The 26,840-nt window shown below is 36.5% G+C and overlaps 8 protein-coding genes across 10 annotated transcripts; 6 read left to right on the top strand and 2 right to left on the bottom strand.

The window, feature by feature from the left end:
- Window positions 1-197: 197 nt before the first annotated feature.
- C17B7.5 (PAW domain-containing protein) lies at window positions 198-5,640 on the bottom strand. Its single transcript, NM_001322507.2, has 21 exons — window positions 5,504-5,640; window positions 4,910-5,040; window positions 4,810-4,863; window positions 4,498-4,760; window positions 4,323-4,454; window positions 4,210-4,281; window positions 4,064-4,151; window positions 3,363-3,595; window positions 3,186-3,311; window positions 3,070-3,141; window positions 2,919-3,006; window positions 2,616-2,854; window positions 2,438-2,566; window positions 2,326-2,394; window positions 2,056-2,143; window positions 1,907-2,008; window positions 1,574-1,818; window positions 1,397-1,528; window positions 1,280-1,351; window positions 615-720; window positions 198-394 (listed from the first exon to the last, which is right to left on the bottom strand). The coding sequence occupies exons 1-21, from the start codon at window positions 5,563-5,565 to the stop codon at window positions 351-353; spliced, it is 2,547 nt and encodes an 848-aa protein (NP_001309475.1). The 5' UTR covers window positions 5,566-5,640; the 3' UTR covers window positions 198-350.
- Window positions 5,641-7,150: 1,510 nt separating this feature from the next.
- C17B7.9 (T20D4.11-like domain-containing protein) lies at window positions 7,151-8,384 on the top strand. The gene is made up of 3 exons (NM_071522.2): window positions 7,151-7,292; window positions 7,843-8,253; window positions 8,300-8,384. Exons 1-3 carry the CDS (start codon window positions 7,161-7,163, stop codon window positions 8,357-8,359), a joined length of 603 nt encoding a protein of 200 aa, NP_503923.1. The 5' UTR covers window positions 7,151-7,160; the 3' UTR covers window positions 8,360-8,384.
- A 6,611-nt stretch (window positions 8,385-14,995) lies between these two features.
- Window positions 14,996-18,526, top strand: C17B7.8 (Peptidase_M13 domain-containing protein; the record flags this gene model as incomplete). Of its 2 annotated transcripts, NM_001269094.4 has the most annotated exons (9): window positions 14,996-15,079; window positions 15,244-15,354; window positions 15,404-15,625; window positions 16,833-17,134; window positions 17,178-17,382; window positions 17,475-17,621; window positions 17,689-17,802; window positions 18,088-18,264; window positions 18,320-18,526. In NM_001269094.4, 9 exons carry the CDS (start codon window positions 15,020-15,022, stop codon window positions 18,524-18,526), a joined length of 1,545 nt encoding a protein of 514 aa, NP_001256023.1. The 2 variants fall into 2 exon arrangements, with proteins under 2 accessions (NP_001256023.1, NP_001256024.1); NM_001269095.3 differs by lacking the exons at window positions 14,996-15,079; window positions 15,244-15,354 and having other exon boundaries at window positions 15,479-15,625.
- A 215-nt stretch (window positions 18,527-18,741) lies between these two features.
- On the top strand, window positions 18,742-18,931 carry C17B7.14 (Nuclear receptor domain-containing protein; the record flags this gene model as incomplete). Its single annotated transcript, NM_001269093.1, has 2 exons — window positions 18,742-18,848; window positions 18,907-18,931. The coding sequence occupies 2 exons, from the start codon at window positions 18,742-18,744 to the stop codon at window positions 18,929-18,931; spliced, it is 132 nt and encodes a 43-aa protein (NP_001256022.1).
- A 237-nt stretch (window positions 18,932-19,168) lies between these two features.
- Window positions 19,169-19,808, top strand: F35F10.14 (T20D4.11-like domain-containing protein; the record flags this gene model as incomplete). Of its 2 annotated transcripts, none has more annotated exons than NR_136378.1 (3): window positions 19,169-19,281; window positions 19,333-19,663; window positions 19,712-19,771. NR_136378.1 is itself a non-coding variant. In NM_001322789.2 (3 exons), 3 exons carry the CDS (start codon window positions 19,169-19,171, stop codon window positions 19,769-19,771), a joined length of 411 nt encoding a protein of 136 aa, NP_001309483.1. In that variant the 3' UTR covers window positions 19,772-19,808. The 2 variants fall into 2 exon arrangements, 1 of the variants encoding a protein (NP_001309483.1); NM_001322789.2 differs by having other exon boundaries at window positions 19,426-19,663; window positions 19,712-19,808.
- Window positions 19,809-20,198: 390 nt separating this feature from the next.
- Window positions 20,199-21,104, top strand: F35F10.13 (T20D4.11-like domain-containing protein). Its single transcript, NM_071518.2, has 3 exons — window positions 20,199-20,331; window positions 20,559-20,966; window positions 21,010-21,104. The coding sequence occupies exons 1-3, from the start codon at window positions 20,212-20,214 to the stop codon at window positions 21,064-21,066; spliced, it is 585 nt and encodes a 194-aa protein (NP_503919.1). The 5' UTR covers window positions 20,199-20,211; the 3' UTR covers window positions 21,067-21,104.
- A 318-nt stretch (window positions 21,105-21,422) lies between these two features.
- F35F10.1 (PAW domain-containing protein) lies at window positions 21,423-22,893 on the bottom strand. Its single transcript, NM_001322788.3, has 7 exons — window positions 22,828-22,893; window positions 22,571-22,695; window positions 22,261-22,487; window positions 22,086-22,211; window positions 21,969-22,040; window positions 21,822-21,918; window positions 21,423-21,531 (listed from the first exon to the last, which is right to left on the bottom strand). Exons 1-7 carry the CDS (start codon window positions 22,887-22,889, stop codon window positions 21,521-21,523), a joined length of 720 nt encoding a protein of 239 aa, NP_001309482.1. The 5' UTR covers window positions 22,890-22,893; the 3' UTR covers window positions 21,423-21,520.
- Window positions 22,894-24,032: 1,139 nt separating this feature from the next.
- On the top strand, window positions 24,033-26,030 carry arrd-19 (Arrestin C-terminal-like domain-containing protein). The gene is made up of 5 exons (NM_071516.7): window positions 24,033-24,224; window positions 24,324-24,429; window positions 24,570-24,732; window positions 24,785-25,600; window positions 25,655-26,030. Exons 1-5 carry the CDS (start codon window positions 24,040-24,042, stop codon window positions 25,798-25,800), a joined length of 1,416 nt encoding a protein of 471 aa, NP_503917.1. The 5' UTR covers window positions 24,033-24,039; the 3' UTR covers window positions 25,801-26,030.
- The last annotated feature ends 810 nt before the right edge of the window (window positions 26,031-26,840 follow it).

Below are 26,840 nucleotides of genomic sequence, written 5' to 3'. Positions count from 1 at the left end.
AAAATTCGAACTACCTACCCCACTGGGTCTGAGTTTCTTCGATGTCAATTGTTTCACAAGCGGGCTAGGGACCAACGGCATGTGATGTACGCGTGTCAGGTGTTCGATCGCAAAAGCTATATTTTTTAGCCTTTAGCAGGCTATCTAAGCGCCCAATATTTCTGTATAAACAACCCAAAAACAGACAGATTCTCGAAAAAAATAGGTTTTATTTAGCTTCCACATTTTCAACACAACAAATCATGATAATTCAAAGCTGGTAAACTGCCATTTATTTGTTTGATTGTCAATTTTGAATGAAAATAAAATAAACATTATTGTTTGACGAAGCCAATCTTATATATCAACAATCAGGTTGGCAGTGTAGTTTGGTTGGTGAGTGGTCCTTTGGTAGCTGAAAAATTACAATTTTGAATAGGAAAGATACATGAACAGTACATGGAGTGCAGATAAAATATATATCAAAAGTTGAAGGTGGAGTAGCGCCATGTGTTTAAAACATGCATGAGGTACCACAATGACCTTACTATTAGGCGTACTTCAAAGAAATTTCCACACTTGTGCTACTCCACCTTTAAGAAAATAAAAATTTATTTTAAAAGACGATGACTTACTCCAGTTGACTTCGACTGAGAGACTTTCCACATTGAGTCCTTCCTTCAGTTCAGATTTGAAAAGTATCAGATCCGTGTTGTCTTCCTTATTTTCGTAGCATGTGTACTTAAAAAAACATACCGATAAATTTAAAAATGTTAGTATTTCCGTTCTTTCTCAACTTTTTAAAAATTTCTTGATAACACTAAAAGTATACAAAACAACTTTTTGATGGAAAACTGTGCAAAAATGCACTGAAATAATTTCCGATGGAAACTTCGAAAAGTTGGAAGGGAAATTAAGTGAGAATTAGTGTTTAAAAATGCCTTTCAGAAATGTTCATAAAAATAATTTTTAGACATAAAGGGATGCAACGCTAATGAGTAATATACGGTAAACAGTAAAATTTGAACATTCTGAAACATTTTGGTACACTGAGCTTTCTAATAGTTTCTAATAATATTCTAATTTTTTGGTTTTCATTGCAATCTGTCTGATCTATGTATATATGTGCATACATTGGGACAACTTTTCCCTGGATTTGGAGATCATTGGTCGCGAATACTCAGCCCATGTTTATACTTAATAAATTGTTCATACAAATGTACATATATCTAACAATAAATAGCCTGATAGCCTGCATTGCTAATAGCCTGCATCTAATGGCCTGCATTGAAAAACTCACTGCAATCTTGAAAATAGAGAATTGAGGATACTCAATCGTCAATCCTCCGCTAATCGGAATCGCGATGCACTTCTGAAAATCAAACGATTAAATGATAAGACTGAAACTCTTTCAGACCTCGTATCCATAAATTAGACAAATTTCTAATGACGCTCTAATGCCCAGTTGTTGTTGTTCCATTCCGGGTACTTTAATTGTCAATTTGTCTACAACTTTCCCATCGATCGTCATATCGAATACCCAATTTAACTGAAAATGAAAGAAAAATTGAAATTTCAAAAGTTACAGATGTACATAAGTATCTTTTTTTGAATCGTTCCTATGTAAATAAACTTGATTCAGTCGCTTATCCACTACTCGTTCAATATTGGCAACATTATACGGTACATATGAAGATCCATTCAGCTGAGTGTGTGAATACGTGTCCCTCATGACATCGTACGTGAATTTCACATGGTTTTCTCTTGATATTCGTCCCAAATCGATATGCCCTTGCCGCCAAGCTAGTAATGGCGTTGAGATTACATCTTGATTGGATTCTGAATTATGTGTATTTAAGAAACCATCTTTTTCATAGGTTTTGTAAAAAAAATGTAATAACATCTAAGTGTGAAAAAAAAAACGCACCAGTGTCATTTGAAGTTGAAGGTGTAGTTGTTTCAATGCTTCTAGGCGTAGTTGTCATTTGAGAAACATCCGTAGTTGCTGTGGAAGTTTCAGGAGTTTCTTCTGAACAGGGTTTCAGTTTACATGTTTTCTGTGTAAAATTGACTCACGCCAGTAAACTTCAATTGAAAACGTTTCCACATTCATTCTATCCTTGACATCGGTTTTAAAGAGTCTTATATTCTCGACAAGAACAACCTGAAATTTATATAATTTTGTATATCACTATTAAGGCGCCCAACATTGTTACATCAAAAAAATCAGCTTACAACCTAAATAGCCTAAACTTTTTTTCACACTCTGTTTAGCTGCTGGACGGTTTTTTGCAGTTGTTTTTTTTTCCACCAGCCGCCAGGATTTTTTTCTCATAGTAAACTTACATTTATGTATAGCATATCAACTGGATACTCCATTATCAAACTTTTGTTTGTCGGAATATTTGTGCAATTCTGAAGGATATTAACATTACAAAGGTAATTTCATATTTCATACTATGTTATAGTTTGAACAAGCTTCAATAATTCCTGCGTCTTCCTTCAAAATATCGTCTATTCCCTCCATTTTGATCACCACTTTTTTTACGGATTTCCCATTGTTTTTCAATTTGAACACCCAATGTATCTAGAATTCATTTATGTATAATTCTAGGCTGACAAACATGTAAACTTGCATAACCAGTCGACTCATCAGGCCATTCTTGCTGTATGAATGCTTCATTGTTGCCATCGTCTACTATTCTTTCAATGGACTGAACATCCGTTGGTAAAATGTCTGACCCATCTTCATTTTTGTGCGAATAGACATTGTTGATAACGTCGTACGTGAATTTTATGTAGTTTTGTCCGGATTCCGGAATTAATTGAATGGGCTCGGTCTGTCTTTCAAACTTTTCACGACGGCGAATTAGCCCTGTGAATACAACAATAAGAAATGAACAGCTTGATTTTTTGAAATATGAAATTTTTCTACTCACTCCAATGGCCGTTAACATTAAAACTGCCCACATTGTCTATCTTTGGCAGATTGGTATGATTAGTTGTCATATTGTTGAGCATTTTAATCTGAAACGGGAAATCTCATATTAATATAAATGCCTCACCAGAGAAAATAGATAGTTAACTCACACCAATGAAGAATTTATCAAATGGTGGCTTCTCAAATTGTAAGCTACCATTAGTCGGAATATCCATGCAATTCTGAAATTTAAAACTTGGATAGTTCAAACTTGTTTTTTTCCGACATCTAGAGAATTTGGACAGAATTCAGCTATTCCTCCATGATTGACAATCTCTTGCATTTGTAATATTTCAATTTGTAAATGCATTAATTGTTTTTTATCATCATGCATATTTATATTCCAGTAAATCTAAAACATAAATCTCGATTAACTTGTGTAAATAAAATTTTTTTTTAATACCCAAGCATCCTCATCCGGAATTATCTTCTTTAAATAGCCGATTCCCAACAAGAAATCTTTTTCCTGTGCGAAATTTTTAAAGGAGCAAGGATGACTATAAAAGTTTTGGATCATGTTAAAGTTGTTAATTCCAACTATGTATTTTAACTTTTCGTCGAAGCTAGATGGGGAACGGGGAGCGGCCTCAACTATGCCTCCAGTTTCTGTGTAGAGATTGGTATAAAATCGTTTCTCTGAAAATTATATTTATATTAAAAGAAAATTAGTGTTATCGGAAGATGATCCAATCTCTATAAAAGTTAAATCCGTGTCATTTTGGAATTAGTTTGAAGGCATAGTAGAGTTTTAAAAAAAGTTCGATTCAAATGGCATACAATACTACGTAATGACACTGTTATATTAATTCTAAAAAAATATAATTAAAACTTTTTGTTCGAATTTACAACATTTAAAAAGTGTGATAATTATTTTTAAATTTTAAGTTACGGAGAAATTTAATTAAGAGGAAACTGAGATTTTATCAATTTTCAAAAAAAAAACATGTGAATCTATAAAAATTATTTAAATATTTAAACTTAAATATTCTGTCATTGTGGCCCAATGTTCTTGTTTTAAAGTGATTTATACCACTCAGCGTTGCCCACCTTTAAAAAACGAAATCTGAAGACTACCTCCCTAACGATGAGCACTTCTTCACTTACGAGATCCGACTTTCACGGAAAAACTGCCCATTTCGCTTGTGTCCCACCAACCGGTTTCTGGAAAATCTTCTCTCTTGAACATCTTGATCTGCAATCATCTATTATGTGGGGTGCAGCTCATTTTCAAAAATCCAATGTAAACTCACGCCAATGAAAAACGTTTTGAATTTTGGATGAAAAATCATCAATTCGTCATCTTTCGGAAGATCCGAGCAGTTCTGTAATTAACAACTGAAAGAGTTAGGATGATTTTTTAAACCTTTAAAGAATCATCGATACACATTTCTGCTTTTCCTTTGTTGTTGATGATTTTATACAGGTACTTCATGGTAATTGTTACTTGATTTACAAACATTTCAGGAGTGTCCACCAATTCAAATTTCCAATAAATCTGGAGTATACTTTAAAATAAATAAGCTGAATGGAAAACACACCACTCCGTCCTCGTTTGGTTCTATCTTGTGTATAAATGCAGTCTGTTCAATGGCGGATATACTTTCGAAATAATAAAACTTGACTTTTCGCTCTATATTCTTCACGATCCATGGTTGAATTTTAGTTCCATCATCGTTGAGCCGTAGGTACTCGTCGCTCGTAACGTTGTACTCAAAAGTTGCGTAATCTGCGACTGTTCCATTCTTATTTTGATTCAGTATAAGAGACTTTTTCATTTCTGTGAAGGATGTCGAATGGTTTTCTGAAAAGACAACATCAGAATAGTTACTTTATAGCTATATAATTCTCACTGAGGTTAGCATATTCTGTTGCATTATTCCATGATGTTTCATTTGCAAGAGAGCCTGAACATAACTCACTGTACTGTTCAACAGGGATACCTGTACTTACTGTGTTGGTGTTCATTATTTTTGCCAACAACTCCGGTCAACCCGAAAACAATTGGCGATGTAATGAAAAGGATTCCAATGAAAACTGTAGCTATCTTAGCGGTGGCTTTCCAAGGAACACTTGATCGTGACCTTGAAAAATATATGAGAGGTTTTTGAAATGATTGAAAAACAGTTCATTTATCTATTAAGAGACTAGTTAAGTAAAGCGGATTTGGTAATGTTTTCAATAATTGGGAAACGGATATTGGCTTTTTTTTTACAACTAGAGTAACCTTACAGTATCAATACCTTTCCAAAACCAAAAATTTCGCAGACTACGAAGACTGCATATACTAAAACTTCTGGAAACACGCAACCAGCTCTTTATTAATAGTAAAGGATTACATCAAGCAAAGATTCACGAATGTTTCTTAGAATGAATAAACACACTACTGATTGTCTAAGCCTAAGAGACTAAATCTTTGTCGTAGAACTTAGGGCTCGTGACTTTTCTTTATTTTCTACGTTAGATCTTATTGTGTTGACAAAGGCCTAAAGCCGATAAGCCCGGGCCAATCCTCGAGCTCGGTGCATACAGAAAAAATAAACTTACCTATTTGAATTGCCTAACAACAGTGGATCGTTTTGTGAATAAACAGGGTCTTGTGGAGACATTTTCTTATTTTTTTTCACAAGAGATAGACTTCTCGAATGCGAATATAGTTCTCTCAAAAATAGAAAAAACGAATAAAGTTCTCTCTAAAAGAATTCAGTAGTATCCCAAGGTCAAAATGGCAAAAACAGGTTAAGATTTCGATAGGGATCTTTATGGCATGAGACAAGGAAGTTGTCGTGCGAATCTGAAGAGTTCGAAAAGTATTTCATCTGCGAGATGTCTAATCGAATGCTACGAAAACGTAATTCTGATCTTTAGCGTCTCCTTAATTTTATCAAAAGTAAACAGGACCGCGTAGACCGGTACAGATAGGCTAAAAAGCTAGTGTTAGCAAAAGTTGATAAGTGTGTTGTAAGAAACATGTCTGTAAAATTTCGTACCGAAAACTCAATCGGTTTGATTTATTTGATTTATTTAACATAACTAATGCAATTTACAAAGTACAATTGAATTTTGAATGTTAAATAAAACGGTAAAACGAGACTAACCCAGAAAGAGTAAGTCTCGAGTTTGGGATGGGAAAGGAGAGAGAGAGAGGGTAATGAGTTAGATGAGAGCAAATAAAGTCAAAGAGAACCAGCGGATAAAAAAAATTAATACCGGGGAATATTGAGATCGAGAAAGTTGGAAAACTGATAAGGGGAGAGAAATACCGGAATGTTTTTGACAAGATTGTTCCAAATAGGAATGGATTTGGCAAAGAAATGAGAGGTGCATGTGTCTTTCCTAACCAGAATCATGGGCCTCCTATTGGAATTAGAGAACTTTACAAACTGAGTTAATTTAGAGAAATGTGAAGAACCGGTAAGAAGTCTATATAATAGTTTCATTTGAAACTATTATATAGACTTCTGTTGCTCAGAAATGAACTCAGAAGCCTTATGTAAACAAAAAAAATAGGGAAAAGCTTAGTATAAATTCATCTCTTAAATGGCTCAAAAAGTCCAAATCGTATGAAAATCACCAGAATGTGGAATTACCGTATTTCCTCTATTAGTCTTGCAGCCTCTACTAGTCTTGCATCCCTATTAGTTTTTTATTTTTGCCAGTCCAGCAAAATTTTGGGGTAGCTTATGTGACTTTGTCATTTTTTGGGTAAATTGAACTCAAAATCGTTCAAATAATTGATGAAATATTTGAAAGTATGTATTAACAATAACAATTTCCGTTTTCTATTATATAAAAAATTGGACACCTTTCAAAGTTATAAATCATTCGAAAATTAGTCTTGCAGCCTCTAATAGTCTTGCAGTCTCTATTAGTCTTGCACCCCCCACGGGTCAATCGAAAATTAATATTGCATGCAAGACTAATGTTCTTAGTGTAATTTTGAGATTTCTTGGGGTCAAACAATTCCGGCATCAACATGTTTATGGTGAATCAAGGGATAGGTGTCAATGTACAAATTTCATTTTGGTGGAACAAATGTGCGATCCACAATCACCAGAAAACTTTTCTTGCGCTTATCCAGGAACTACGACAGTTGACACATATCATCTTTTAAATAGTTTAAATAGAGTTCACCGTATTGAAAATCACCTTTCTAACTTTGTTCTACTTTTATCAACATCTAATAAAATTTATGTTTCAGAAAATGATAGGATTCCTCCAACTTGCCATTATTGGAACTGTGTTTTTGAGTGTTGTACATAAAGCAGTTGCAACTGGAGCACAAGACGCCGGCTGTACTGATGAAGAATCACTTAGGACACGTTCTTGTGACCTAGTGAGTTGTTTTTTTTTGTTTTCACGCAACTCGATGATATCTTATTAAATGTGAATAGCGCCAGTGTGGATATTGCTTTCTGGAGAAATTTAAATTCCCGCAAAAATTGGTCTCGCCACAATGGGTCTCGCCACGATTGGTCTCGCCACGGCCATATCCCCCTACTACTACAGTACCCGACTATATCCTCCTACTTTTTTCCCAGAAGGTTCTGGAGCATTTCATAATCTTTCCGAATTTTCCAATATTCCTTCAAAAGAAGAAAAGTCAATTTTTCCCAAACTACAGTAATCCTACAGTACTCCTACAGTACTTCTACAGTACCCCGACCATGTCCCCCACCAACCCCAACCCATGACCCCTTCCACAGTCCGAAACACCTTGCAAGTGTGACGTCGCAGACTACAAACTACAATTGTAACATACACCATGTTTTTTTTATAAATAAGTAATGATAATGATGGTTCGGTCATTGTGGTACAATAGGCATGTTTTAAAGCAATTTCCTCACTGGCGCTACTCACCTTTAATTTCAAATATTTGAATTTAGGTTCTGGCCGATTTCCTCGAAAATAGTGGCAACCTCTACATGAAGGATAAAAAGAGGCTAAAGGAATACAAGGATGAATGCCATAACGTACTCAGTTGTTACAACAAAATCAAATGTTTGGGAACAAATGGGGAAAAAATTCCAGCGATTAAGAATATTGGAAAGCATTGCAGAGCTACGGATTACGTACACGATGATTTTGCCAAGTGTAGTGACAAATTGAATGCAAAGAAATCAACATGTTTCGATGACTGGGACCCAATTCCAAACAAAGTCACTACTGAAAAAGTCCCAAAAAAATTTGACCAGTTGATGAGTGAGTCTTGTAAAACATGTTTTGGAAAAGACAACTGCATGATGAAGGAAATTAAAGAAACATGTGGCCAACAAGAATGGGACGCCTTCCGAAAGGTAAAAAGCTTCGAAATAATTTCGCTAAAAAATCTTTCATTTTCAGCATTTCATAACTCTCTCTGGTGGATTTTTCGACAAGTGTGACTTCAGCAGGCTGGATTAAATTTTATGTGTTTTTTAAATGAATCCTACAAAATTAATCAAAAGTGGCAAAACCCACAGTCTCCTCAGCTGGAAATTGATTTGTTGGCGGAAATCTCGTGCAGCGCGTGGGACTTTGAGAAAAATCCGAAAACGCTAAATTTTGTGTTTTTTCTTCATATTTTCATTTCATCACTCAGATAGACTGGAGTCACGGCAGAGCGATAGAAAATCACTGCTAATTAGCATTTATGTCACGGCTTAGTCAACCGCAGTAATTGTGCTTTTCCGCTGATTAGCGGTGATGTTTTGCTACGTAGTTATGCTTTCTTGCTAGCTAGTTTTGCTTTCATATTGGATTAAACTTTTATAAAACCATAAAAAATAACACGATTTATTATGAAAATGAAACAAAATGAAAAAACAACAGAAAAAAAACATTTAACGAAAAATGGAAAAAAAAACAAAAAAACAAGTTTCGAAAGTATCAGAAAACAGGAGAACTAGTGAATTTATGGGGAGTCTGGGATATTTTCCCTTCCAGCAGATTTCGAAGTTGATAGAGAGTTCGAAGATGATTGAAAGTTCGAAGTTGATGGAACTTGATCCTCATCGATATCCTCGCTGCTCTTGTAGAATTGTGTGCAATCGATGATGGGACGCTTTGGCAGCACAATTTTTGGTGGATTCTGGCCGTCGTGTTTTGTTCGATACAAACCACGGGCATGATCGCTGCAAAAAGACATTTGTGAAAACATAGTTTTTCAAGTTAAAGAAAAATTCTATTCGCTGGCTTTTTAAAGTAAATAACAAGAAACCTACAATCTGACTTTGATATGATGCTTGAACAGCATATTGACCACACTTGGAAGGCGAGTAACGTCCACCTGGTCGTTGTCCAACTTGATTGCCGCAGCGAGAAGAGCTGAAAACGATTTTTATGTGGCTCGCCCATGTAAATCATAAACTAACCGGCTGGCCAATTTGTCAAGTCTCCTGGGAAGAAAGTAAGAGGCTCCGTCTTTTTGCTTGTCGTGAAGGATCCTTGTTGCTCTCTCGGAATCAGCTGAAATGTTAAATAGTCAAAAATAGAACGTAATATTTGATCGCTCACGTAGTCAATCCAGTGATTTGACATAGCATTGACAATTGATCTAACCGAGCCATGTTGAATGCTCAGCGCCGAAAACACGAGATTGACGTTGATAAACACTGAAATAGAATGTTCTTGGGGGCGGTTTTTATTTATGTTCTTGGTATACCAGTTTGATCCAAACTCGAAACTTCCAGCAGTTTGTGGTTCAGAAAATCGTTAGGGTTCAATTTTGCCATTTCTTCACCCTGTAAATAACATTTTCAAATGCTCAAAATCGTTCCATTCTTATAAACATACAAGTAAACGATTCTTCTCCATTGGTTTACTTTTCGGGTGCATTGATCGCTCAGTAACCAGTTCCTGCTGAAATTTTCTCCAATATTAATTGCAAATTCAAGATAGTAACTAAAGCTGACCATGAGCATAACACCTCGAATTGCACCCATTGAAGCTTTAGACCAAGCATCCGGAGCAGTGCGGATCAACTCGTCAATCGATTCATAACTATAGTCAATTGATCCTCCAACGTTCTCTCCGAGTCTTTTCTAAAAGTCAACAATTTTGATCATGCCAGATTTTTGGAAAAAAAAACTTACCAAGAATCCTGGAGTTTGTTCGGTGGGGAGTGTGTGAGATGTAAGTCCTAGATCTACAATACAGATTTTTCCGCCTTTCTGAAATTAATTTATTTCCGAGCAACTCGAAATTAGCAGAAGTAAACACCTTCGCAATTGGATGCATATCCGGTTTGAACGATTTTCTAGGCAACGATGGACTTGATTGCATTGGCTCATGATTTGGTTGCTCCGGAAGAGCAATTTCCAGATGAGATTCTTCTTGTTGCTCCTCTTCAATCTCAATCGGCTCCTGTACAGGTTGCTCCATAAACTCTTCGTCATCTACGATCGTGATTTGACCTTTTTGATGTCCAATCTCCTCTTCTTTTACAGGTGCCTGAAAATGACAGAAATATTAAAACTCATAGGAATAGGTTAGCTTTGGGTTCACATTTAATGTTATGTGGCTCCTTCCACTAACCTTAGCATTTCGGCGAGTAATACGGCGAGTCTTCACAACGATTTCCGTAGTTTCCGGTTGCCGTTTTCTTGTCGGCTTTGGAACTAATTTTGGTTTTTCTTCTTTAATGGGCTCGTATTTTGCCACTAGTTTCTCGAGGAATGACATGACTTTTTCTGAAATTGATTTTTAGATCTGTTAATAAAATAAGATTAAATAAGCAGGGTTGAACAGAACAGATTATCACATCAAATAAACACAAATTAATTGAAAGCGGATAAGCATTCATGAAAATATTAAAACAAACAACTTTTAAAAATCTGAAAGAATTCCTCAAGAACATAATGAGAACATTTTTCGAGCAAGGGGTAGAGACAAACATTTGTCAAAGAAGGGGGAGGTGCAGACATTTTTTCGAGCGGGGGGGGGGGGGGACAGACAAAAGACAAACAAATTCAAAGCTATATGTGGTTATCAAAGTCAAGATAGACTGATACGGCGAGAAAATGGAAGAGCCACACAGTTGTTATTTCGCTTCACAACCACTGCATGTCCAACAATGGAATCGGCGGAAACCACGACAACTGTGTTTGTTAACGTGACACGACCTCCGAAACTCGATTTTGAAACTGAATCAACCCAGTTTTGAATATGCATTTGCGGTACATCCTCTTCATATAACTTGTTCGATATGTCAATCAAATGATCATTTGTGTTGCAGTATTTCTTCAAAATAAAACGAAGATCAGTGTTGTTTTCCTTCAACAGCATCCCAATAATCTTTGCAAATCGTACGCGAGCATATTCGATAAACGTAACATTTGAGTCATCTGTCTTTTTGTTGCAATAATTCGAATATCTGATGCCGTCGTGGTATACAACATTAAGGAAAACATCCCCGGTCTCGCAAAACTGTTGGTACTGCGGAGGGGTCGGAACAACCGATATTCGTTTGAGTCGCCTTAATAATCCAAGTTCATAGCACATTTTCAAGTTCGCTTCTGTTCGAAACTGGTGATTTGTGTGTAGACGGAATGCAGCTTCGGTTTTGATCTCTTGAAGAGCCGACATTCTGTAAAAACATTCTTGCTCCCTATTGTGCTCTAATTTTCTCACTTTCTCATGATGCTCATGCCCAGTCCATTGTAAATTTCCGGAACTAAAGTTCTTTGAATAGTGTGATAGAAGTACTCGAACCATTGAGTTGACAATGGAAATAAGCTACCGTACAGCTCAGTCATTCTTGCAAGGTGGTACAACACTTGCTGCAAAATAGTAATGGGTGTTAGTTGACGACAATTTCCATACATGTACTTTGATCCCATTCAACATTTCCGGTGCTCGTTTCACAATTAAAACTTCGATGGATTTGCTGATTTGTTCAATCTGTAAAGAATGGTCTACTTTTTTCAAGCAAAAACAATAAAAACTAACTTTCAAATGAAGAGTCTCGTCAGTGATTGATTGGGGTTCTATGCAAAGACGATAAAGTCCATGAATGCTGAGAATGATAGCCGATGGTACACCTCCAAGTTCACCGGAAAATGCAGCTGCTACAACTATCGACTCGAAAATCTAAATGTGTGTTCACTTTGCAGAAATTAGCTGAACGAATCTTTTTACCAGTGCTTTCTCAGAACCAGTACACTGTGAAGCTTTGCCGGACAACGAACGAAATCGAGATGGAAGCGAAGGTGTTGATGAAAAATCCACCGATTTTGACGGGAACAAATTCCATTTCCCTTTGGAGAATAATGCTGAAAAATGAACACGTTTCGGGAGCATTCGGGCATTACTAGTGACCTGTATTGATATTGCTTAAAATTCCTTCTTCAAAACAATGAAACAAGTCAACCGGGCATAGATGCATATACAAAACATGCTTGTGGAAATGAGAATGCTGGTTTCTTTGACGAAGGCCATCGTTCATAGTCGAAGGGCACGATCCGGTGAGATTTTCGCGTACTATAAAGAGGTGATTATTTTTTTAATAATAGTTTTCATGATGCTTACGTGTTGTATACTCATCATTGATTTTGCACTCAGTTTCCTGGTTTAAGCAAAAGTTGCAAGAACCTGATGATCGGAGTCCACACTGATTGTATACGATTCGTCGTGCCTGAAACCAAACACTTGTTTTCAAAATTCTGAATTTTCATCTCACTGGATCGTCATGATTGGCACACGTGAGATCCGCTTTCCAGGCCACTCCCTCTGAGAAGAAGACATGTTCGTCCATTTGGAGCAGAATCCATTGTGTAAGTCTATCATGAATATTCGTTGTCGGATTTTTGAACCCGATGAATAACGCTGCTAAAATGAGGGCCTGGGGAGAAGCTCGATGAACGTCTTCGAGATCCAAATTGAGTAAACTATATGGCCAAATGTTCTGACTGAAAACCAATTAAAATTTTTAGAGCCATCAAACTAAGATACTTACTTTCCATTTTTATGTACTTTGATTCTGTCGAAGCTACTCTCGAAGTGCATCCACATTTCATTATCTGCCATTTCGCTGAGTAGCTTTTTTTTAAAGATACCCTTATTTATTGGACTGGAGCTATTATATCCTTCCAAAATAGTTGTTTTAGTCTTCATCATGATATTCGCAAAACTATTCAATATAACTTCGAGCCATTTCTTGAGATCTCCGAAAATTAGTTGGCATTTCTCTTGCATATCTTCACATTTGCATCTGTAATGATATATTTCAGAAATTTAGTTTTATAATAAACCTACAGTTCGATATTCTGCGCACATAAATTACATACTTCTACAAGTGTTAGATGAGAGTCATTCAGTAGCAATTTTCTGAGAATGCTATCTTGTGAAACATTGTGAAAATGTAGATATCTCAAAATGGCTGCTTTCGAGTTGGTAGTAGTGATGAGGAAAAAAGTTGTTCTCAGATTTTGATCGCTCAGAGAACGACACAGTTGACTTCGCTCGTCGCATAGAGAAGAATCGCGTTGAGTGTCCAAATAAAATGACTCATCGGTTTCAGCTTCTTGATCGATCTCGTAATTTCCCACTTCATCGACCGGATAACGAATTTCCCCGTCTTCATCAATGAATCCTGTTGTTTCTTCGTCTTCGAGTTCATCTTCTACACCATCTTCCTTTTGTCGTTCTTCATCTGCAGTTGTTTCCGTCTCGAAGTTATCGGCCTGGGTGCTTGAATTTGATGGACCATTGCTTCCCGGCTGGTGAGAACCATGATTATTGTCCGTCGGGTCTGAAAGTAGTTATTTAGTCCCAATAAAATCATTTAAAAAATTTACCTAGAGCAACTATTGTCACGCTTTGAATCAGAAGACTCCGGGGTGCTGAATTCAAAATTCTTCGAACTGTTGTTCTTGGATTTCTGACCATAACCCTCCGTTTCTAGCCGGGAATGATACAAATCTTTGAAAAACACACTGGAATCAACAATTAACACATATTGATAACATATCACACAAAAAATACAATAAAAAAGGTCAAAAAAATGAAATATGTGAAATACGACGAAGAAAAAACAAAATAAAATCAATAATCAATGTTCTGCTAGTTAGCAGTGGGTTTCTGCTAATTAGCAGTGCTTTTTAGCTAATTAGCAATGACCTGCTAATTAGCAGTGGTTCTCTGCTGATAAACTATGGCTTTACTAGCTTTTGCTGATTAGAAGTGATTTTCTGTCGCTCTGCCGTGACTCCAGTTTATCTGAGCAGGTTCAATCAAAGACTATATTTTAAATAAAAAACAGTTTTATACCGAAAAGGAATGATGAACATGAAAATTTGGAGAAAAACACAATTTTTGGTTGATTTTACTTTTTTACGCAGGGCCTCTATTTTTCAATTAATTTTGATTTTTTTTTCTCTCCACCTTCCTTACAGTCATGTGAACAATGGATGCGTAATTAAAAACTATGAAATCCACTTTAAAGTAACAAAAAATGAAGGAAATCGCTTTTCAATGGTAAAATTTTCCCACGCTCACAAGAAACGCGCAAGCCCCCTTGTTGGGTCAATTCCACGTGAGGAGACTGTGAAACCTTATAAAACTTTGTTTTTTCAAAATAAAATTTTACGCCCCACGTTGTTTGTGAGACTTTGATAACTCTTGCAAAAAAAATCAGAAGCTTAGGAAAAACATCACAGAAACAGTTTCCCCTGGTAATTACAGAGTGTTTAAAATTGAGTCCAGCCACAAAAATATTTGAGGTGACCTATTCTGAAAATTCACTTTCAAATAACATAATTCTCGTTTTGAAGTCCAAGATTTTAAGGACTTACTGTTCATGTCAGTAATATAAAAAAGGATTTTCAAGTTTGTCTATCTTATGTTGCTACGTTCTGAAAATGTGGCAGTTACCCTATTTTTGAAGTTTTGTCTTTTTCGAGGAATTTATAAGATTTTTCAATAAAAAGGGTCTGCTTCTTGTTTCATCAGCAATTGGTCAGGATCTATGTGAATTAGAAATATTTTTAACATTGGGGCAGACATTTGAAGAACAAGGTTGCTCCAACATGTGTCGTGCAAATGAACACATGCTTTTTCACATTTTGCTCCTAATACTCACTGAGAATGAACTTCCTGCTGGCGCTGACACTAATTGTGACTATAAGCGTGCAGAGTAGACAAGAGGTAAGTTTTTTACAAAAAAAATACTGAAAGTTTAGAGTTTTCGGTTTTTTTCCATTTAAATCTTATTTTTGTTATTTCGAACATGAGTTCTCTTATTCAAAATCCTTTTGAGAATTTTCAAGTTCGGTTCTAGCTTTTTTTAAAGTCATAAATTGAGTTTTCAGAATGTTACTCTGGATCCTTGCAACGATTTCTATGATTATGTGTGCTCAAATGACACCAGAAGCATCACTGAGCTCAACTTTACAAGTTTATTCGAGGATCGAGAGATACTGGTAGTAGGCTTCCTGTCATTCTCCCATTCGTACCCAGATGTTTTTTCAGAATCCGAACATTTCATTTCCGAATAACGGGACCTACATCACATTAGATCAGATTCTTAGCCCGTATAACTTGACAATGTGGTATATGGCGGTCAAATTAATGGATACGCCTACTGTTGGTTCTGAACATTTTGTTGAGACGTCACGCGAATATGCTAAAAAGAAGAACAATTCGGAGAGATTCAGTTTCGCGGTGGAGAAGCTGGAAAACATTAATCTAACGGTAAGAAAACTCCGTAAATTTTATTAGAATATTTCTGACGCGAAATTCAATTAATTAACTAACTAACCATCAGAAGCCGCTCATCGGACATGCATATTAGGCCTATGCCATTCGATAGCCCATGTTTCAAAACGGTTACTCGTGACTTTTTAGCTGCGAATCTCCAGAACCAAGCTCACGCTTTCCAATATCACTTTGGTAGCTCATATTTCCGCGGGTGAATTATTTACGGAAAAGCCAACTGATAAGTTGTTGATCTTTTTGTAAAGAACAAGTTTGTAGTTAAAAGTTTTTACCAAAACATTTTTGTTTAAGATAAAAGAATTAGAATAGCAATAAAAGCATAAAAATGACACAACAGTTGCCACACCTTACGCGCTTTTTTCTGACACAAAAATGTTTTGGTAAAAAACTTTCAACCACAAACTTGTTCTTTACAAAAAGATCAACAACTTATCAGTTGATGATTTTTCCGTAAAAAATTTACCCGCGGAGATATGAGCTACCAAAATGATATTGGAAAAATGGCCTTTCAGTTCTTCGTTACAGTGCTATTTAAGGATCTTTGAGAGCCCGCCGTGAGCTTGGTTCTGGAGATTCGCAGTTAACATTTTACGAGTAACCTCTTTAAGACATGGGCTATCAAATGGCATACATAGGTGTCATATGCAAGTCCAATGGGCACCTTCTGACTTTTCCCTAGTACGTTTAGAATGTTTTGGAAAAGCCATACATTGCTAAATATTTGAAGTTAACTATTCCATAAATATTGCAACTTAAGTTGATAATATTGGCGGAAAATTAAAATGTTTATATTTTCGAAAAGTTTTGGCGCGGAATTCAAAACTTTTTTTTATTTGACAGAGTGCAAACAAAACATTGTTGCGAAGTTTGCAATTTTCATATTTTGTAATACTTTTTTGCGCAGATTTCGAGTTTTTTAGCGAGATATACAAATTGTATTTTTTTGCAAAACATTGCAGAGAATTGAGTTTTTGAAAACAATTCTAGAACAAATTTAAGAAATTTTTCGAAAAAAGGTTTTCAAAATTCAATTGTAATCTGGCGCAAAATTTATATTCTACTTTCAAAAAATTTCGGCGAGGAAATTCATATTTTAATTTTTTCAAAAACATTGGAAAAGAAATAATGAAGCTTATTGTGCTAATACATTTTCTTTAAATTTGTCACATCTTTTTTTTTCCAGTCAACAAATATTTTCTACAATTCTCTCTACGCCAATATCGAGGTCCTCAACCAGCTTAATCTTCCAGCCGCCGAAGAAAATGAATTTCTTCATCATATTTTCGATCTAATGAAAAATAATACTATCGAGGAGATTTGGAGCAGTGCTTTATCAAATGAAAGTAAAAAAGAATTTGAGAAAGAATTGAGCAAGTCAAAAGGATTTTTTGGACTCTTGGATTATAATAATGTCACAATGCTAGAGGAAAGTAAACTCGTTTACGAGGCAGAATATTATCGACTCAAAAGTTTACTGTCGCCAGAGTAAGTAGAAATTCGAAGACAAGCTTTTGAAATTAGTTTTCAGTGATCTTGACACCGAAATCGCGGAGAAAATCATCCGTTTAGGAGCCAGTGATACCGCGATAAAAAACTTACGAATTCCGGGCTATCAACCGGTGTTTTTGTTCTCCGCTTTTGCGTCGAATATGGCAAATGAGGCGTTTAATCAAAACTCAAATATATATATTGGAATTGTCACCCGAAATGATTTACAACAACCCATTTCAACGGTAAGAGAATATTATACATTAATTTCGGTGTTTTTGCCAGTTAATCCTTTTTGTTGGCTAAAACTTGCCGAGGCTATCTTACACTTTTCCAGATAGCCGACACGTTTTCCGTGCTTGCTCATGAGCTCATGCACTTTGTCTATCCATTCGGAATACGGTTACTGCCTTCTAATGTTACAAAAGCAGCAAACAAGTGTACACAAGATGAAGTCAAGATGATGGGTGACTCTGATGCCGTGGTGAGCTAGCAAATTTCTACTTTTGCTTTACATACTTCCCTGTACTTTTCAAAAGTGACGATTTCAGAAGCCAATAGATGGATGGTTCAGTGAAAACATCACTCACGAAGATCTTCCAAATTTATTGGGATTAAGGATGGTTATGAAGATGGTCGCAAGGAAATCGGCGAATGAAGAGCAGGTAGGAAATATTTCAGCAAAATTAAAGTACGCGAATTTCGGAACGCCTACATTTTAGATAAATTGGATAGGCCGGCGCGGCTCCAAAAGTTGCCGGGTGCTGGAATTTTCGGCAACCTGCAACCAAGTTTTTTTTATTCTACAGAAACCTTGGAGTTACCAATAAAATCAAGAAAATTAAAAGGCTCCAAGGTACTTGTAACGAGCACAAAAGTTGAACAATTATGCAAGTTAAAAAATTATTGCTTCCGTGAGTCAAGTCGCCGCCAAAAATTACATATTTCAGTTGAAAAATGCGCTTGAAACAATTTTGAGCGGATTATGCATCCAAGGCAAACCAAAAAACTCAATTCTACCACATCATCATCCCTTTGAAATATCCATCAACACAGCCGTTCGCCAATATCCATTGTTCAGTTCACTCTATGGATGTCGCCTTGGTGATCGAATGTTTGCTGAACCGGTACGGAATTTAAGATGAAAAAAGGAAAATACGGTATAGGTATCTATTTTTTTAGGAAAAGTTTTGCAATCCACTGGGAGGCGACGTGAACTTGGAGGACTATAAAATCAAGAATGATACTGAAGATGTCGGTGGATTCTTCAATTATATAATGGATACTGCAAATGCGTTAGAACAGAAAATAGCAAGTGCAAAAGAACAGAAGATAGCAAGTGCTTTCTTTTGCTTTATTTCTTTTTTCCAGCAATTGCCATCCGACTGAGATTGAACGGAGAAAACAGGCGTGCGATGTTAGCGACTTTTTCTTAGTTGAACAGCTTACTCGGTACAAACTACACAAGGGGGGTTAGATCAAGAAAATCAATTTACCAGTCGCAGAACATTAGAAAAAAAGAAAAACTTTTGAACTGTGTCGTGCAAACCATTTTTTCAAGCATTATACGATTCCAGATCAAATTTAAAGATCTCGACCCTACTATGAATCTCGTTCCCTTCGTTTGCCAGCTATGCTCTTCTCAGATCTTCATGATACACTCACTTAGCTGCACTTGCAAGCATTGCTCCGCGTTTGGACTTTTTCTATTGTAGGGCTTGCTTTTTTATAAAACTGTTACAACAGTAATATAACTCCTGATATTGTAGTCACCTCCAACAACCCGAAGTGTAATCTCGAAGTTGATTCGGGTCAAAAAAGCTCCGACCTCAACATGTTTATGGTACGAGTGAAGCAAGAGATTTTGATACAAACGTGTGAGCCCCTAAACTTGTCTCAAGCTTCTTGAGGATCTACGACAGTTGCCACATTGTCTTTTCAATCGTTTATTAATGCTACAGCCTAGTCGATATCTTCATTTTGTTCCCGTCTACGTTCTTTAAGACTTATTTGTTTTTTTTTTTGCAGAAAATGATAAGTTTTCTCCAATTTGCCGTCATTGGGACTATTATCTTAATGGAGCTCCTGCTGATCTCAAACCCAACTGTACTGGCAATACACCGGATGAACTTTTTTGCCGCTTTGTAAGTGATTTTGAAATATTCACTTTATAAATAACCTAGTTCGATGTTCAGCGTCTAAGTGAGTTTACCGGAAAAATCGACAAGCTCAATATGAATAACAAAGACGAGCTGAACGAGTTCAAGACATCTTGCGATTCTTTGCAGAAATGTTTCGCCAATCTCACCTGATTTTGCCAAGTGCAGTGACAAATTGAACGCGAAGAAATCAGCATGTTTTGATGACTGGGGCCCGGTTCCAAATGGAATTCATTCAACACTGGACCAGAATAAAATTGAGCAATTGAAGAAGGACACATGCAAGACATATTTCGGAAAGAATGACTGCCTCAAGAAGGAAATCAGTGAAACTTGTAGCCAACAAGAATGGAACAAGTTCCGTGAGGTATACTATACAGATTTTTTTAATTAAAAAAATTTTGGTAATTTTCAGCAATTCGTCAATCTATCTTATATGCTTGTCAGCGAATGCGACTTCAGCAGACTCGGATAAATCTTTGAATTGAATTTAATAAATTGGCTTAAATTTTTCAAGTTTCTAATTCTCGTTAAGAATACAGTTGTATTTTTGAGTAGCCTGTCGGAAACAGTATTACTTCAGGCTTGTCTTCCATCTGGTATAATTAAAACTATTAGGAGATAAAGTAGTATTTAGGAAGAAGCCTGCTATCAGTAGTTTTCAGTGTAATCTTGAGATATCTTGGAGTCAAAAAGTTCCGGCATTGACCAGTTGTTGGGATGAGTAAAACATGGGATGTGCCTCAATCGAAAGCTCTTACATCAAACTTCATGAAAAAATACGACAGTTGCCACAGTGTTCAATATCAACTTTTCAAACGTTTATAAACAGGCTTGCTCTGTGGAAAACTTCAGTCACACTTTTTTCCCCGTCTAACGAGATACTTTTTGACCCTTGCTTTTTTACAGAGAAGGATGAGTATTCTCCAACTTGCCGTCATTGGCACCATGCTGCTCGGGCTAGTCCATGGATCTTCTGATGCTGGAAACGACACCAAATGTAGTGATGGAGTAGTTGGGATTATATGCAGACAGGTAAGTTTTTGTTTTTTTTTGGATCCTAAAGAAATATCTCAAAGTACGGCAAGGGTGAATTCTTAAAATATATTTTATTTCAAGTCAAAAACCATCGGAAGCTCAGTTTTCTTTTTTTCAAAAAGCCACGTTCAAAAAAGTTTGAACTAGGGCTCCCAGCTGAGTGAAGCGCGCAATGCGGGCCTCACGACCGTACCCCACCCTATATATTTAAACACTTTATTAAGACTGTGCACGATTTACCTCGAAAAATGAGCGAACTCAACATGAATGACATAAATGAGATGAGGGAATTCAAGAAGTATGTCGACAATGCGATCAACTGTTTTACTGCTCTCACATGCCCGCCAAACACCAAGGAAACTAGAAAGCAGAGAATTGAACAAACTGAAAAGTATCGCCAAGCTCTTGTCTATTTTGTCGATAAATTCCCACAATGTAGTGCCAAGTTGAATGCCAGAAAAACAAAGTGTTTTGACCACTGGGACCTGAATAAAATCCGTGCGACAGACGAGGAAAAGAACAATCAGCAAAAAAGAAGTGAGACTTGTGAGAAATATTTCGGAAAAGGTGACTGCTTGAAGAAGGAAATCACAGAAGTTTGTGGCAAGAAAGAATGGAATAAGTTCCGCGAGGTAATATATACTTGAATTCTTTGAAAAAATAATATTTTTTCAGCAAATCACCAATCTTTCTCTCGGTTTCTACAGCACATGCGTCTTCAAGAAGGATTAAATAAATAAATTGTTTGGTTTCAATAAATGTTTGCAAATATTTTTTTTTTTAATTTTGAGCTAACATAATGGCATTCAAATAAAATCGAATGGCATTAGCCAGTTTTCATGGGAATTTTTAGGAAGGAATGTTTCATTGGCTTTTTATCACAGAAAATTATATGATTTCTCAAACTTGGCGTCATTGGTAGTGTGTTTTCAGGTGTGGATTGTGGAATCCCGAATTGGACGAAAATTCGAAAAACGGCAATTGACCGGCTACTAGAGCTTCCATGTAAACGCCAAAAAGCCTGCGGCGCATTTTTTTTTCAAATGCGATCTTCTGAAAATATTGATGAATGCATAATACGCAAGAAGACGAAATATTATGTTTATTAGAGTAACTTGATTTATTGAAACAAGTTTTAAAAATAAAATATGAATTGCAAATTCAGATGGCTGGAGGTGTAGTAGTACTAGTTGGACTCTGAAAATGAGAAATTCGTTGGTTTTTTTTACATAACTTTTTTATTGTACATAGATTCTCTATTAATACGGCCCCACCATTCTAAACTTTGACAGTTTACATTTCTCGAATCTCAAAATTCATAAAATAGGAAAATATTTGTTAAATGCTTGATGCTTATGAGTTTTTTTGCATCTTCAATGCAATTATGATATATTCTGTTAAAGTAGAGCAGGAGGGTTTTTTTTTTGAAAATGTTTGACCTGTTTTTAGAAATATTTTCGTTTTTCAAAAAAAAAATTCAAACTCACTCCAGAAGGCTTTGACTGAAAATCCCCTCTCAAACTCTCCACACTCTGTACACTTCTCATCGCGACCAAAAAGTTGTATATTCTTGAACAGCTTTATCTGAAATTTTCTGGTAATTCATGTAGAAAGCGAGGCCAACAAAAACTCACTCCCACAGTTAGAGTTTCAGATTCTGGCTTTTCAAGAGTTAGAACACCGCCGACTGGAATGTCTTTACACGTCTGAAAAACTAACAATTTGAACAGTCCATAAAATTGAGTACAAACTTCAGAAGGTTGTAGACAAGCTTCGGCTTTTCCTCCACCATTAGCAATATTGTTGATCGATACCATTCTAATTTCAAGTTTCTCCAATATCTTTCTAGTGGACTTCAAGTTGAATTTCCAGTAAATCTAGAATAAAAATATGGATGAACTTGTATTTGAAAAATTAAAAACGTACACTTCCTTCTTCATTTGAGTCCTTCTTGTGTAAGTAGACAGCGTATTGTTTTTCAGAGTGCCGTTCAACATTCTTGACAACAAATGGATTAATTCTTGAACCATCATTGTTTACGTGTGAATACTTTCCAGATATTGGATCGTACCGAAACTCTACGTATTTGTCTTGTGAGTCGTTTTCCAACTGGATAGGCTCGTCCTGTGTTGCTAAAACCTCATGACTTGGTGCTAAAAATATCAAAATAGTTAACAAGGAAAGAATTATAATGTAAATTATTATTAAAATTTTGAAAAAGCAAACAAAAACTCACCTGCAAGATGGGAAGAAGGAGTAGTTCCCGACAAGGCAACGAGAATTGTTGCTGAAACTACAAGAGCTCCAATGAATGCGGTAGTTATTTTTGCGATGCTCTTTCCAGGGTGACTTGGTGGCGATCTTGAAATTAGTTGGGAAGTTGCAAGAAAAAAGTTCTGGGCTTTTATTATGATTCGGCTCTCGAAAATTGAAAATGAACGGTGACAACCATAGTATCCCGACACTACCCCAAAATAGCTTCAAAGAACTTACCCTAATGGTCCACCCAAAGACAGAGCAGAGTATTGTGCATTCGTAGGATTTTGAGAAGACATTGCCGCCACGAAAAGTGTTTAGAACGAATTTAATTCTTCTTATAAGAACTTCTCATCGCTCCAAGGTCAAGATCGAAACGACTAGTTCTCCGACAACAGGAAGTGGTGATATTTGATAGACATCTTGTGACAGGTTACAAAGAATTGAATCAACGCACACATTTTTAATAGATCAAAAAGTAGCACCGGATATGCTGGGTCTCAGCACGATATCAAAGGTCCTCGAAAAAACTCTCTGACTTTCCCAAATAAACCAAAAAACATGTGTTTCACACTCAGAAGAATGGATATAAGTCACTAGAAAAATGTTCCCCAAATATTTGAACACTTTTGCACCTATTTGGCGGCCACATGAACAGTTTTGGTCGTAGAATGCGATCTTAGGTGTCTTTTCAACTCTACTAGAATTTGTTCGTGTCCTTCAAAAATATCGTTCCGTGTTTCGGGAAACGGCAATTTAACGCACTTTTTTCTGAATGTTGGAATCACAGATCATGTTTTTATTTGAGTCGAAACGCAATATTCCAGCATAAATTATTTTTTTGGCAGAAACCAAAAAAAAACCCCACCGACCTTACTTCACTTTCCACGCCAAGTTGCTAATAAAGTTCAGTTGAGAAAATAGTTTTCAATGCTTTTTAATGTTATAAAAAATTATTTTTGTCACTGAACAAATTAGCACTGTATATTAATTGATCAAAACTATTTCAGCCATCTTTTTCTCCAACTTTTCTAGTTTAGAAAAACCTAGCCGTTTCTATTTCTCTGGTTGAATGGAAACCATGTTCTTTGACTTTCCGTCCGCTGTTCCCTTTTTTCTCTGCGGCTCTCAACTGGTCAGAGAGACACGGAGTGTGAATGTCCTTCACGATGTACGCCTGTGTCTGTTTGGTTTCTCTTGGCACGGAGCCAGCAGATATGTACGCAAACACTACAATTTACGACAAAATCTAATGCGCTTTTTTTTGCAAAATCTATGTCGATCTTTTTATAAAAACGAATAAGTTATTGTAAGTTTTATTTCAAGGCAATACTTTACGAAAAATTCTGTTCAATATCTCAGTATTCTCCGTTTCCATTGCGCTCATATCCGATTTTATTCCAGTTTTCTCATTCAATTTTTGTCTTAAATTTTCGTTTCAGAGTTCCCATGCCAGATACAGAGCTTCACGTGATATTCAATCAACCTGACGAAGTTTTCCACCCGGGAAAACCGATTTCCGGGCGAGTGGTGCTCTCAACGACAAAGGAAAAATACAAGGCACGCGCAGTGAACATCAAGATTTTGGGATTGGCTCACACTAGCTGGACGGACACCGAGAGAGTTCGCAAAGTGTGAGAAATTTTTAAATTTTTATAAATTTATCATTACTGCTGATAAGGCTGAAAAAAAAAGATAAAAGCTTTCAAAATTGTAAAATGATGATTTTTCAGTAACGCCGAAGGCAAAGAAACCTACGAGACAAAAATAGTCAACTACTCTGCAAATGTGAACTACCTGGACTATAGCTTGCTTCTGTGGGCTTCATCAGATGGATCGGTAAGAGCTTTGATACATTTTTGAAAAATTCGATTTTAACTTGTTGAACATATTTTTACATTTTTGAAACATTAAGTTACCCTAGTCAAAAATAGAGTTGTTCTATAGGAAAAATAGTTGTACCATATAAAAAATTTCAGAACGAACTGGCAGCTGGAGAATACGCGTGGCCATTTTCTTATACTCTTCCTATCAATGTTCCACCGAGCTTCGAGGGAAAATATGGATATTTGAGATATTCAGTGACAGCTGAAATTGATCGGCCATGGCGTGTGGATAAGGATAAGAAGCGATGCATCACTGGTATGATCACTGGAATAAGTAAGGATGTCTCAATATTTTCATGTCTTTTCAGTTTCACCATTGATCGATCTCAATGTCATTCCTCACGCTCTCACTCAAATCAACGACCAAGCAAGTGAGAATCTCGGTTGCTGTTGCTTCACAAAGGGATATCTCGAGCTTCGTGTAAACATCCCAAAAACGGGATTCGTTCCCGGTGAAACTGTCCCCATGAATATCCATATACTCAATCACTCCTCCGTACCCGTTACCAAAGTCAAGGCAAAAATCATTCAGCAGTGCAAGTTCATTGCATACCGAAACGGTACAACAGTCACTTATGACGGAGGTTACGAGACCAGTACGTCCGGAATGCTGCAGGAAACACAACACGACACTAGGACCGTTGTCAAGCAGGGTCTGGAAATGAAAGTGGCTCCCAGGAATGAGCACAAGTTTGCGATGGAGCTCCGTCTTCCGTCTGTGACTCCAACCATCAATCAGTTCTCCCCTGTGATTACTGTAGAGTACATTGTGCAATTCCACGTGGAGACTAGCACGACTTGTGGGGGTAACGTCGATTGTGAAATGTCAATTTTAATTGGAACAGTCCCTATCAGCAAATATCTTCCACCAGCCTACTACCCACAGGATCCAAATCTTCCGCCGAGCCAACCAACGCCAATTGGAGGAGGAGTTGCTCCGGCTGGAGTTGCTCCAGCTGGAGTCGTCCCACCACCAGGATATGGATTCTTACCAATGACTGATGGTACAGACAATGGAGCCGGAGATACACCATATCCAGTTGGTCCGCCTTATCCATCTGATGTGCCTGCTCCATATCCAAGCGGGGATGAGCCAAAAGATGGTACTGTAGTAGTCCCATCTGGTGAGTTACTCAGAATCATTGTATGTATTACTATTCAATTTTATATGTCTTCAGCTCCACCACTATCCTACGAAGAATCAATGTATGGAACAGAAGGAACCGAGCTCAATACTGATGAAAATGCACAACCATTTGCTCCAAAATATCCCGTATTCAACGATTTGCCTGTGTATAACCCAACGGCGCCACCTCCAGAGTAGCATATTTTAATATGAGTCTGTTTGCTTTGTCTTCGTCACATAATGTTCAAAATATTGATTTTTAAAGGATTTTTCTATATACTTTGTATTATTTATCCCTCGGTAGTAAGTTTTTCTTGTTTTTTTATGCATAAATTATTAAACTATGCACACATTACGAACGATTGAATAAAATCATAAAAAAATTTTGTGATTTTAATAAAAGTATATGTTTGATATACAGTGTTGTAGTGGGAAACTCTTATATGTATAACAATTTTCCCAACAAAAAGGAAGTATCGTTGAAAGTGCATCCAGTTAAGTAAGTCTAAAGATGGAAAATGGACATCACGTTTTATTAGAGTGGATAAATAAATGGAAGTTTAATTAACTTTCAATATGAGGGAAAATAATACAAACGTACCTATATTGAATTTCCTTATGAAAACTTTAGAGCATTTCTCAACAATTTTCCATGGCGGGTTCAATTCCCAATGATGATGATGACCCACATTCAATGTCAATAGAAACCATACCTGCAATTTAATTGCTCAACGAATTTGCTGTTCTCGAAATAGCCTTCAACAAAATGATCCACTCTCCTGCAGGTCTCCTGCATAAGTTTCTTATTTTCATTCTCTTTTTCTTTATTTTCTGACGTCCCTTTAAGTATTCTCTCTTTCTCAGCGCGCTCCTTTTACCAATTTATCATACACCAAGGGCTCGTGCACCCTCCTCGGCCGCACCAAAAAGGAAGAAGCTCGGCAAGAGAAGATGCCAAAATGTGTCCACACTCTGTAGGTCCACTCTGCGGCTCAACACATAAAAATTGATGCTTTTTGAAGATTATCTGATTGTGAGAAAATGAGCACTGCAAATTTCAAGTATTGTCTTTTATAAAATTCTTCAAAAATGTTTCTGTTATCTTTTCGACTCTCTCAGAAACCTATCGCTGTATCCGTTTCTTTTTCACTAGTTGAATGGAAAACATTGTTCTTTGACCAGTTCTCTTTCCCCGCTGTTCCCTCTTTTTCTCTGCGGCTCTCTATGGGTCAGTGAGG

The sequence above is a fragment of the Caenorhabditis elegans genome, chromosome V, assembly GCF_000002985.6.
Source record: "Caenorhabditis elegans chromosome V".
Taxonomy (NCBI): Eukaryota; Metazoa; Nematoda; class Chromadorea; order Rhabditida; family Rhabditidae; genus Caenorhabditis; species Caenorhabditis elegans.
This window is presented reverse-complemented; position numbering and strand designations above follow the sequence as displayed.

What these genes read in the sequence shown, in the direction of transcription:
- C17B7.5 (NM_001322507.2), bottom strand. Translation starts at nt 5,565, where the DNA reads ATGTCTCCACAAGACCCTGTTTATTCACAAAACGATCCACTGTTGTTA. An exon ending in TTGTTAGGCAATTCAAATAG is followed by an intron (nt 5,041 to 5,503) that starts GTAAGTTTATTT and finishes ATATTTTTCAAG; the next exon opens with GTCACGATCAAGTGTTCCTT. An exon ending in GTCTAATTTATGGATACGAG is followed by an intron (nt 1,352 to 1,396) that starts GTCTGAAAGAGT and finishes TTTGATTTTCAG; the next exon opens with AAGTGCATCGCGATTCCGAT.
- C17B7.9 (NM_071522.2), top strand. Translation starts at nt 7,161, where the DNA reads ATGATAGGATTCCTCCAACTTGCCATTATTGGAACTGTGTTTTTGAGT. An exon ending in GGACACGTTCTTGTGACCTA is followed by an intron (nt 7,293 to 7,842) that starts GTGAGTTGTTTT and finishes ATTTGAATTTAG; the next exon opens with GTTCTGGCCGATTTCCTCGA. An exon ending in AATGGGACGCCTTCCGAAAG is followed by an intron (nt 8,254 to 8,299) that starts GTAAAAAGCTTC and finishes TTTCATTTTCAG; the next exon opens with CATTTCATAACTCTCTCTGG.
- F35F10.13 (NM_071518.2), top strand. Translation starts at nt 20,212, where the DNA reads ATGAGTATTCTCCAACTTGCCGTCATTGGCACCATGCTGCTCGGGCTA. An exon ending in TTGGGATTATATGCAGACAG is followed by an intron (nt 20,332 to 20,558) that starts GTAAGTTTTTGT and finishes CACTTTATTAAG; the next exon opens with ACTGTGCACGATTTACCTCG. An exon ending in AATGGAATAAGTTCCGCGAG is followed by an intron (nt 20,967 to 21,009) that starts GTAATATATACT and finishes ATATTTTTTCAG; the next exon opens with CAAATCACCAATCTTTCTCT.
- F35F10.1 (NM_001322788.3), bottom strand. Translation starts at nt 22,889, where the DNA reads ATGTCTTCTCAAAATCCTACGAATGCACAATACTCTGCTCTGTCTTTG. An exon ending in ACTCAAATGAAGAAGGAAGT is followed by an intron (nt 22,212 to 22,260) that starts GTACGTTTTTAA and finishes TTTTTATTCTAG; the next exon opens with ATTTACTGGAAATTCAACTT. An exon ending in CTTGTCTACAACCTTCTGAA is followed by an intron (nt 22,041 to 22,085) that starts GTTTGTACTCAA and finishes TTAGTTTTTCAG; the next exon opens with ACGTGTAAAGACATTCCAGT.
- arrd-19 (NM_071516.7), top strand. Translation starts at nt 24,040, where the DNA reads ATGCCAGATACAGAGCTTCACGTGATATTCAATCAACCTGACGAAGTT. An exon ending in GGGCTTCATCAGATGGATCG is followed by an intron (nt 24,430 to 24,569) that starts GTAAGAGCTTTG and finishes AAAAAATTTCAG; the next exon opens with AACGAACTGGCAGCTGGAGA. An exon ending in TAAGAAGCGATGCATCACTG is followed by an intron (nt 24,733 to 24,784) that starts GTATGATCACTG and finishes ATGTCTTTTCAG; the next exon opens with TTTCACCATTGATCGATCTC.